An 11,148-nucleotide genomic window follows, 5' to 3' on the forward strand; every position below is an offset into this window, starting at 1 on the left:
AGTGACAGGCACAGGCCTGGGTGCTGCATGAAAAGCCAGGGATCTGGGCAGCTGCAGTTCTGTCTACACAGCTCCAGAGAGCCCTTCCTGACAGTGAGGACAGGGACCAATGTCCACCGTCTACGTGCTGGGTCTGTCTGCCCACACCTCCGCCAATGGGTCCTGGAAAGGCCTTGCTAAGCTCATCAACTTACCAAGGGTGGTGGCCCCTGAGGCCTGGCCCACAGTGGGCGCTCAGAGACACAGGCCCCTGCTCCCCACCCCCAGCTGACAGGCTGGGGCAGCTTTCTCTCTGGCAGGATGCTTTCCTCCTGGACAGGCTTAGCCTTAAACAGTGACCCCAGCGGGTGGCTGCGGGACCTAAACCAGGACAGCCACACACAGCCCCGACTGAGAGGTGACAGCACCCTCCTAGTTTACACAGGGGAGGCTGGCACTGGGAGCACGGGGCCCCGCCCACTGCTGCCAGCGAGCAGAGCCTGTGCCCATGGGGTGCCCGGCACTGGGCAACTGTATCCTCCTGCCCAGGGGCCCGGGTGCCTGCCCTGACCTCTGCCCTTGTCCCCGCGGCCAGATTCCCAGAGAGCAGCCTTCTGCTGGCACTCCCGTGGTGGCCCCACCTCCTCTTTCCACGGCCTGGCTTCCCCTCTGAATGGGAAATGTCTGATCAGCATCTGGGCTCTGACCAAATGGAACTTTCCGTCTGCGATGGAAGTGATGTCAGCGATCGGTCAGGCGAGGCGAGACACTGGGGCCCACATCCTGACCGCTGGCCACGGCGCTGGCCGCCAGCCACCTAAGGCGCTCCTGAAGCGCCCGTGCTGTGAGGACTCGGCACCGACACACGTGCCCGGGGAGGAGGCCGGGGACGCTCGGTCCACCCACCCCTCCTGCCGCTTCTCAGCCTGGACCACCCTATCCTCTCCAAGGCCCTGCAGCCTCTGCCACAAGGTGTATCCACCGAGGAGGCCACCGTCCAGCCCTGGGTCCACACACTCCCCTGAAGCCCCCACCTGCTCTGGAAGCACCCACCGGGCCAGAGCTCAGGGTCTGAAGCCTCACTGCATCCTAGGTCAGGCCCAGGCCCACATCTGAGGCCCTTCGGGGGGCCTGACAAGCCCCCGCCCCAAGCAGGTCCTCCAAGCCCGGCAAGGGCACAAGGGGCGCAGGAGGTCGGGGCAGCAGTGTGTGTCCCCGTGTGAGCCTCGGCTGGGTCCCTGTGAGAGCAGAGGGAGCCCCAGCACACCTCAGACTTGCTGGCAGTCTGGGTGCAAAGAGGGACCCAGGTCAGACTGGAGAGGGCCACAGCGCGCCGTTAAATCTCACTAACAAAGCCGCGCAGGGGAGGCTTGGCTCCACTGCAGACGAGAGGGCACGGCAGGAGGCGGTGTGGGGCTGCGAGTCCGCCCCTTCTCGGACCCACTCACGGCTTGTTCCCACCGGCTCCCTTCCACGGGACTGCGCACCGCACACAGTGCCGGCTCAGGCTGCCCTGCGATGCTCCAGGCCACCAGGCGGGGAGGGCCCTGCGTGACCCTGGGCAGCACAGCCGTGTGCCACCTGCACAGGCAGCTCCAGCTAGGTGTCCTGGCAGTACCTGGCATGGAAGCCCACAGGGGAGTGTGCCACACACGGTGAGCACACCAGAACCACGGACGTGCACCCCACCCCTCACACCCCTCCTGGGAGAGCAACTGCCATGCCAGCAGCAACCGACCTAGGGGCTGGCCTGTCCACTCAGCCCCTCTGCAGGACACCACAGCCCACAGCCAGGCTGGAGAGCCCTTGCCCCTCTGGGAGACCCTCACAGAACTTCTGATGGGGAGTGTGGGGCTACGGCTGTCCCCAGCCACAACCCAAGGCCACATCCCAGCCACCCTGCTGCCCCAGCCTCAGTGGCGTGTGTCCCTGGCCAGCCTGCTTGTGGGAGATCACGTGCACCCGGCACCGGTGCCACAGGCAAGGGAGACCAGGGACTAGCAGCCCAGGGGTGACTCGGGAAGGCTCCAGGGAGTTGGGGACTCCCTCAAGATCACATGGCTAGCGTGCTGGAGCCAGGATCCAGGGATGTGACCACAGCCTGAGGTCCCACCGCTGCCCGTGGCATGAGGAACTAGCGAGGCCTGCAAGCCTGCCCTGCTACAGAGCGGCCTCTGCCCCTCCCTGTGCCAACCCTCCCTGGGAGGCAGCCTGGCCAAGTGGTAAAGGGCAAGGCTCCAAAGAGGAGACAAGTCCAAATTCCATCAGGGATCCGGGACCTCACCATCCCGCACTCACGTGCCCATGTGTGGGTCACACCTGCCTCCCTGGAGTAGGGGGGCCTGACTCACCACACACAGGGCCCTCGGCCCAGAGCTGGCCTCTAGGCTGTGGAACTTCAGCAAGCATGTGCCTGTACTCACACCAGGCCTGGCACTGGGCCCCGAGGACATGGGACCCAACCGGCTCAGCCCCTGCAGGGCCGGGCTGGCAACTCTCAAGACCCCAGCGTGTGGGCCTGGAAGCTCAGCGGCTGTGGGGGCCAGGCAGGCGGGGGGAGGGGCGCAGAGACTTCAGAGGTGTGCCCTAACTGCCATCACGGGGTCGGCAGGGCACTGTGAGGTATGGGGGGGGCTCCCAGAGAGGGACGGCGAGAGCAAGGGCCCGGCACAAGGCACAGGCTGCAGCCTGCGTCCTGAGGGGCCCTGGCAGCTGTGGCCCGGCGAGGGTCGGGCCTGAGCCCGCAGCTGCTGACAGCAGGGCAGGGCCCTGGGGGATAGGGCTGGGGCACGCAGCGAGGTGGGAGAGGGGAGCCAGGGGCCCCTCAGTGCCTCCAGGGGACACCCACCCCAGCCCTGGGACTGCCACGGGCCCTTCTCCAGAGGAGGAAGCCAGGGAGGGGCGTCCAGGAGGCTGGCGGGCTCCCACATCCCAAGGCACCATCTAGGAACCCACACACGTCCTGGCTGGAGCCCTGGGCCTGAGAGAGGAAGGGGAGAGGCTGCCGCAGCTCCTGTGTCTGGGGGACACGCACCACAGGCGCTGCCCACTCCCCTCAGGCTGGCCGTCTGCTCCAGCACCCTCTGCGGCCCAGCTCCACACACAGCCTTGTTGGTCCCCAGACCCCCTGGGGCAGGGGGGGCGTCCACCATCCAGAGGAGGGGTCTGGGGCCCCCACATTGAAACATGGAGGCAGGGTCTGAGCCAGCACGGGCCTCCTGAGGGAAGTTCTGGTAAAGGCTCCCCTCACCTCCTGGGCTGGGCTGGGGCCGCGGTGCTGAGCTGGCTGTACGGCCCGCAGCCACCCCCACCCCCACCCCCAGCACACTTGGCCGTGGCTCCCAGATGTCGGCCAGAAATTAAAAACAGCTTTTCCACCAAGCTGGGCTTAGGTTTCACAAATTCCATGCTGGTGAGCTCGTGGCCATGCCTGGAGAAAGCGCAGCCAGCGGCCAGCATGCCGGGGCCCAGGAGGGGCCCAGCCTTCTGTCCAAGCCCCCCACGCTGAGACCTAGGTCCAGGCACCAGGCTGCACACAGACACGCACCAGCTCCAGGCCACCTCCTCAGGGGCACATGCCACGCTGCCCCCCAGGAACCAACAGGACAGACGCCCAGTGAGGCAGGATCGGGCTGAAGCCTCAGAGAGCAGCTCTGGTCGGTCACCCCCCAGGCCCAGCACCCCCTCTGCTGCCCTCCCGGACCATGGGCCGGGTGGAGGAAGGCTAAGGCCCCGCGCTGCTGCCCACACCGGCTCGCAGAGGGAGCAGACACCAAAGAGCCCAGCACCGGAGCTGCCCTCGAAGCAAAGAGCATGTCTATTTTGGTCCCAGTGCCCTAACTCATCTCCCAGCACGACACTCGGAAAGCCTGTCTGCAAGAGCTTCTCCACCGGCCACCACTGGGAGCCCAGGTGACAGGCCTCAGATGCAGGCAGGAGCCACCAGACGGGCCTAGTCATATCATCAGGCTAGACCAGAGCCCAGCACCAGGGCTCGCCTCCACCAGGCAGATGCGCCCCGGGAACTCAGCCCAACCCCCGACTCCAGACTCAAACTTCTGGAGTGCCCCTCCCAGTGGCCAGGAACCCTGCCCAGAGCGCACGGGGCCAGAGCAGGAGCGCCAGGTAGGGGGACACTGGGCCTGCCACTCTTCTCAGAGGCAGAAGGAAGTGGTCACTCAGGTTTTGGGCAGGCAGGCCTCACCCCGTGCCCTCGGCCAACACAGGACAGTCCAGCCATAGAGGGTGCCTGTGGACGAAACCAAGCCTCGCTTTGGCACACCTGTCCCTCAGAGCCCACCTGCCTCCTGTGGGGACCAGGCCTCAGCCAGCCTCCTCTGGGAAGGGGGAGGCGGAGGGACACACCAGTGGGGGCTGTGGATGACACACGCGTGCAGGCCTGTGTCTGTGCGTGAGCCCATCTGGCACGTAACAAGCCCAGGCCGTGGGCAGGGGCAGTGGGGAGGGAGGCTCCCGAGGGGCCCCCCGCGGCCCTTCTCCCACACCCCACCTGGCCCACCTGCCGCCCCCAGCATGTCTCGGCCCCACTGGGCCTGGCCCAGGAAGGAGCCCAACCCTCACCTGGCCCTGCCCACCGAGGGCACGCCTCACACCGGGCGCCCTCCCCTGGCTCTGGGCAAGGAAAGTGGCCTCAGGGCCAGCTGGCGCCAAATGCAGCCCCTATCCTGCCCCTGGCATCGCGCTGGAGGCCTGGCCTTGACCAAGGCCCACTGCCACCTTCACAGCCCTGTCCGTGGCACAGAGGACACCCGCTGCCTCAGATGTCCTCTGTGCATGGACCCCCAGGGAGTCCTGGGAAGGCACAGGCCCAATTCTGGGGGCATCTGCCATCCCATCTCTAAGACCTTAGCTCAGGGGGGTCCTCTGGAAAGTGGCCCCCACCTACGGCAGCGTGAGGCCGCCTACTCCGGGCAACGTGCCTAGTGTGTGCCCGCCAGGGCCTCGTCACACTGAGCTGCAAAAGCCTGACTGTGGGTCTGAGTCCTCCCCAAGGCCACGGGAAGCCCCGGAGAGCCACCTGGGGGCCAAGTGTGTGTCCTGGCCAGCACAGGGCTCAGGCAGGCTCCCTGCAGACCCCAGCAGGCCGCACAGGCACAGCCAAGCACTCCTCGGGCCCTGCTGCACCCACACCGCCCTGTCTCGTGCCCCAGTCCCTTGGGGGGCCACGTGAGGCCCCTTCCGGATTCGTGATCCCGTCCCTGGGCTGCAGATTCGCTTCCTCTTCTCCAGCCAAAGACTCAGCAGAGCCGCCTTGGCGGGTAGGGGGTCTGGTCCTGACCCCCCCTGAGCCTTCCTGAACTGCACCTGCTGGCAGGGCTCAGGGAGCCTCCTGACCAGACCTGGAAACCACAGGGGCTGTGTTCACGGGCTGGGCGTGCTGACTGGAGCCGGGCCTCCCGTGTCTCCTGGCCCACCGACGCTAGCTGGCCAGTGGCCTCCGGTTCACTTCTGTAGAGGCAACAGCGCCCACCTCCCAGGGTCACCGTGTGGCTTCCCAGAGAAACGCTTCTAAAACAAACAGCACGCGTCTCTTCGGCAGAACAGCTGTAGCTCAGGGACAGAAGCCACAGAGCACCCCGGGCCAGAGCCAAGACAGGGGCTCCCCTGCCTCCCTCCAGTGCATGGGCCCTGCACCCCTGCTGTCCAGCTCACAGCTGCTGTCCACGCAGGGCTGCGCTAGGAGCTGCCACGCTGCCCCTCAACGCGCTCTGTCCCATTTGGCACATGTCTGTCACTTGCAGCCTCAGGATCCTAATCCTGGTGCCGTAGGATGCTGGGTAAGCATTGAGAGCTAAGGACCAAGGACATGGTCCAAAGACCTGATGTTTAAAAGTAGGTGAAAAGTTCTAGTCTTAGGTGGCAGCCCCCGCCCCCCCACCCCCCAGGTACAAGCACAAAGGCCGACTCCAGCTGGAGGGGCTGCTTTCTTGTCTCCATTTTCCAAATGTTCCTTTTTCCTATTTTCCAAATGTTCCATGAATGTGTATCACATTCGTAACTAGCAGAGAGGCAATAAATGCTGTTTTTAACCAGAGCGAATTTCCTTCTGATTGTGGGGAAGATGACAACAGGGCCAGCCTCACCCACAGGCACATGCCGACCGTGCTTGAGTCACAGCGTCAAACCAACGTGCTGTGGTCCCTGCTGGGAGACTCCTGGCCCCTGAGACCCAGAGTTCCAATCCCCTGTAAGTGGCCCTCCAGGCTGCACTCACGCACCTCCAGCACAGAGCACGCACCACCTCCAAGGCAGCACGTTCAGACCAGAGGGACTCCCTTATTGAGGGCTGAGGCCCAGGCTTCTCTCTGCCTCAGGGCCTTTGCATGTGCAGTTGCCACTGCCTAGAACCCTCTTTCCCAAGGTCTCCGCACAGCTACCTCACATCTTTAGAGTCTCAAAGGAAACACCTGAGCATTCAGGGCTCTAACGGGAAATGGGTTCACCACCCGCCAAGCTCCAGGTGAGTCCTCACCCTCTGGGTGTTCACAGCCTGGCTCACAGCCTCCACAGCAGCCGAGGTAGCACCTCCTACAAGAAGCCTTCCTTGACTGACTGTTGGGCTCCTGTAGGCCTTGTCCTGACCTGAGCACAGCACTACCACACCAGGCTACAACCACACCAAGTTCTCCTCTGCCTCTTCCAGCCTCCCCTGAACTGGCGGAGATAGTGAGCAAGAATGAGAGACTGAGGGCAGAGACAGCGAGTTTGACCTCTGCCTCAGGACACCAGGGCGGTGGGAGGCTTGGGACAGGGTTATGGGGGGGGGGGGGAGTCGGGAAGAGTCGTAGGAGTTAAGGGGCAGAACCCCCTAACTAAGTGAAGCCCAAAGAGGTGGATGGACCCACCCAAGGTCACACAGATGGGAAGCTACAAAGCTGGGGCCCAGACCTGGCACCCCGCCAGCCAGGCATCCACACTCCAGCTTGCAGAGAACACTCTGAGATTCCTGCCTGCAGCCAGGACAGCCTTGACCATCGCCATGGAGCAGAGGTTCATCTCAGGCTGCATCAGGTCACCGGCTATGCCACCACCAGGGAGTCTCCTCCCTCCTCTGGGCCTGAGCCCCTCCCCTGTAAAAGGAGTGCTCCACCCATCAGCTGCCCAGGTTTGGGGAGCTCCTGGAAATGGCCCAGCCCCAGGGGAGCCAGGCCAGCAGCCAGGAGGGCAGGTGGGGGATGGAGTGGCACAGAGCAGACCCCAGAAGCCCCTCTGTCTTCCAGCACCTGCCAGCTCACAAATCCCACCAGCCCCTTGCCCACGGCAGCTCCCCGCTGCACGCTGTCCTTCCAGCAAACACCATGAGCCCCTGGGAGACAGCTGTAATGGCCAGGGGCCCCTCTGCTCCAGGACGGAGGCCATGAGAATGTGGGAGCCTGAGACGCTCGGTCCCACAAGAAACCACCAGCCTCGGGATACAAAATCCCAGCCTCGCCTTGCGGAGGCCCCAAGCCCCCCGTGCAGGGCCAGCCAGGCCTCTGAGAGCTCTCAGAACAGCCCCCATCAGCTCCTGATCCCTGCAGTCACATCCCCCACAGGGGGCCAGCCGTGGGGGACCCAAGAAACCCCTGCCTCCCAAGGCTGATGCTGGCTCCTTGTGTGAGAAAAGGCTACCGACAGCCCCAAACAGTGCCTTCAAACAGGGCCTGGCCCATGGCGTTTCCAGTGGGTTTTATTGGCTTCCCAGCAGTGGATGGTGGGGGCAGTAAACAGCAAAGAAGGACAAACACTGGACTTCCCAAGCCACACCACCCCCCACTCCTGCACCAGGCCCCGCCTTTCTCCTGGATGGCCTAGGAAGCAGAAGCCTCCTCCCTAGCCGGGCACAGCCCACGTGGCAGAAGAGGACTGCCAGGCCCCAGCAGCCCAGGTGGGTGCCGGCCACAGATAGGCCCCCAGGCCAGGAGGATAAGGGGTCTACCATCCACCAGTGGGACGACGGTAGTTGTCCCCCAACAGCTATGAATGCTCCACCAGGGGAGGCAGGAAGCGGCCCCAGATGACGGCCAGGCTGACCCGCCGCCCACTCACTCAGAAAGGGAGCCCGTGGGCTGCACGCCCAGCACAGAGCAGGCGCACAGGGCTCCCACTTCCCCACCGACCCTGCAAAGAAGGCGCACCAGCCTGAACTTCAGGATGAGTCAACGAAGGCTCAGAGAGGTCAAGTGCTTGCCCAAAGCACCAGCACAGGAGGGCAGGGGCAGGACGCACGCCTAGGTCTGGCTCGCTCCACAGCTCTGTGCCAGCAGTGGAGGTGGCGGGGGATGGAGACAGGCTGGTTTCCACACTGTGAATTATTCAGTGGCTAATTCTGCTCCTCGGAGAGGAGGCAGGAGAGAGAGTGAGTCAGAGCCCCTCCACAGTGGAGGCGAACGGTGCTCTCGGAGGAGGCCGGGGGCAGAAGCCAGGGTCCTCTCGGGGGCAAAGGGCCCTGCAGGAGGCCAGGCTGAGCGGCGGTGGGGGGCTTGGCCACCATGCTTGATGCCTCCACTGGCCGCAGGCCTCAGCCCCTCACTCACTACCCACCACATGCCAGGGTGCCCAGGAGGTCAGGAGGGATGGCAGCCAGATCAGTCGTGGTTGGCAGCATGTGCAGGTGGCAGCCCACGGGCCAGCAGGAAAGCTGTGTGGGCACCCCCGGTACCCCTGGAGCTTTAGAACTGGCAAGTAGCAGAAAACTTCCTTAAGTAAGAGACATTGTCCTGTTCTGTGGAAGCAGAGCCCTGGGGACAGATGTGACAGAGCCATCACAGGTGAAGCTCCTGGGACAAACAGAGGAACAGGGTGGCCTCCAGCCCAGGCTTCCAGAACCCGGGCACATGGCTTTATAAGAACCCTGCTGTCCCCGCATGTGCTTGGGCCAATCCCTTGCCCCCTTTCTAATCCGCTTAGAAACAGATCAGCAGGACTAGGGGACCGGCCGCCAGGTGAGGGCTGGGCGGCGGGCTCCCCTGCAGAGCTGGGGTTCTGGTTCTCCTCCTCTGGATAAGGGAGGCCACAGCAAAGGACAGAGTTCTGAATTGTCCAGGTGTGACACGGTCCACGGAATACTGGACCTCCAGGCCATCTGGACGAGCAAAGCCATTTCCACCTCACCCTGGGGCTCTGCATTCATCCCTGAAGAGAAACCTAGAGATGTGCCAGGTGACTAGGAATCCCAGTCATGGGGGTTCTGGAAGCTGGATCCCCAGACAGGAAGGAAATGCCACAGCCTGGTCTCCTGCCCTGCGCCCAAACGGCAGTGGCTCAGTGATGGGGGTGGCACTGGGGCTTGGCAGGACCCCGGACCTGGGGCTCCAAGGGGAGAGTCTGGTCACATGGGGAGAGGGCTGCAAAGGGTCCATGCTGTCCCCGAGCTCTGCCCAGGCTTAGTTCCTTTCCAGCCTTCCAGACGGAGGCCCATCTGCATCCCTGTGGCCAGCCCTCCCTCCCTCCCTCAGGTGCTATAGGCAGCCGGGTCTCTGGGCAGGCACTGTGTGTCCATCCCACAACCTGGCTGTCCAGCAGGGGGTCATTACCAGCCAGGGAGGGTTGGCAACTACACAGACCACTCACCCACCAAGAATCTGGCAGTGAGTGAGTGGGATTCCCGGGCTGGGGGTGAGGGGGCTGCACCCAATGCTCTCAGGCAACAGCTGTGGTCTCAGAGCCCTGGGGTCCTCTGGGTAAGGGGCTCTGCCTGGCAACACCCCCAGGGTGCCCCTGGTCAGGTGCCCGGGCAGGCACTGACAGCTGGCAAAGAGGACTCCATGGAAGGGAAGGAGTTGGCTCCATGCAACCCCAGAAAGGAGGGTCTCAGTGACTCCAGAGGGGAAGGCTAGAATTTGCAGAAGCTGTGGACCCTCCACGGGGGATGAGGAGCCCTCAGACTCTCCAGCAGGGGAGATCCGTGATTGAGGGGGAGACCCTCCAGAATCACAGGGGCTGTGACCCACGAGGAGGAGTGGGACATAATCCTCGATGGAGGGTGGGGAGTCTTTGGCCCCTCCAGGAAGAGAGGGCCACGACCCTCGGGGAGGGGGCGCAGGACCCACGGAAGAGGAGGGGGCCGCGACCCTCGGTGGGGGATGGGGAGTCTTTAGACCTTCAAGAAAGAGGGGGAAGCACCCTGGGAAGGGGGATCGTGACTCGCAGGAAGGGGGCCATGACCCTCGGAATGGAGGGGCCGTGACCCGGAATCTGACCCCGACCCAGGGGACCCGCGTCACCTGCTGGTAGTCGGTGTCCTCGGGCCGGAACTGGCTGCTGGTGGTCTCCCAGCGCAGGTTGAAATGGGGCAGCCGGTGCAGGAGGCTCACCCACCAGGGCGCCGCGTAGCTGACCCCGGCCATGGCGGGCCGGCCGCTGGGGCGCGCGGCCGCCGCGGGGCTCCCTGGCTGGTCTGGGGCGCGGGGTTCAGGGGCCCGCCGACCCCGGCCTTGCCGCCCGCATAGCCCGCGCGCTCCTGGGCCCTGCCCGGCCCGGCTCGGCCCGGCTCGGCCCGGCTCGGCCCGGCTCGGCGGCGCTCGGCTCCGCTCGGCCGCCCGCACCCGCCGCCTCTTTGTTCGCCGCCGCTGCCGCCGCCGCCGCCGCCTCCGCGCGCCCCCGCCCACCGCCCCGCCCCACCCCCGCGCCGCCATTGGCCCGCCGCCCGCCGGCCCCGCCCCGAGCGCCCCGCCTCCGTACCGAGCCGCCATTGGCACGCGGTCGAGGCTCCGCCCACCCGGGCCCCTTCACTACCCGGACGAGGGCCGCTGGCGGGGGATGGCAGGGAGGGCCTGCAATCCTGGCAGCGGTCTCTCCGTCCGCAAATGGGCCTGGGGGCCCGAACCCTGGCTGCAGGCGTAGATGTGCTTCTCCTGGGCACGCCCGTTGGTTAGGCTATTGCACGTTCACCGAGCTTCTGCGGGGACGGCCTGGAGGGGCTGGGCTGGACCCCAGCATGCAGCCGCGGCTCACACACAGCCCATGTGTTGTCCCGCAAAGAACTCAGTGAACTGTCTGTAAAACAAGGATGATTTGGAGGCAGAGCCTGACTTGGTGACCTAGAGCTGTGTGGTCTTGGGCAAGTCACTTAACCTCTCTGAGCATCAATGTCCTCGTATGTAGTAGGGGAATACGACTGTAAAGTACTCAGAACATCAGAGTGTGACTCAGTCCAAGTAAGTGGCC

General features: G+C 64.7%; 1 protein-coding gene across 3 annotated transcripts in view; it reads right to left on the reverse strand.

Moving 5' to 3' along the window:
* Positions 1-10,568, reverse strand: part of TTYH3 (tweety family member 3) — a 29,268-nt gene extending 18,700 nt beyond the window's left edge. For 2 of the 3 annotated variants that reach the window (XR_004312624.1, XM_032459916.1), the window contains exon 1: positions 10,206-10,568. Coding sequence is in view for 2 of the 3 variants with exons in the window: in XM_032459916.1 (XP_032315807.1) it covers positions 10,206-10,328 (123 nt within the window). In the remaining variant the exon portion in view is untranslated. The remainder of the gene's footprint in view (positions 1-10,205) is intronic. The other variant, XM_032459915.1, reaches the window with a different exon arrangement.
* Between the last annotated feature and the right edge of the window lie 580 nt (positions 10,569-11,148).

Source organism: Camelus ferus, chromosome 18, assembly GCF_009834535.1.
Source record: "Camelus ferus isolate YT-003-E chromosome 18, BCGSAC_Cfer_1.0, whole genome shotgun sequence".
NCBI lineage: Eukaryota > Metazoa > Chordata > Mammalia > Artiodactyla > Camelidae > Camelus > Camelus ferus.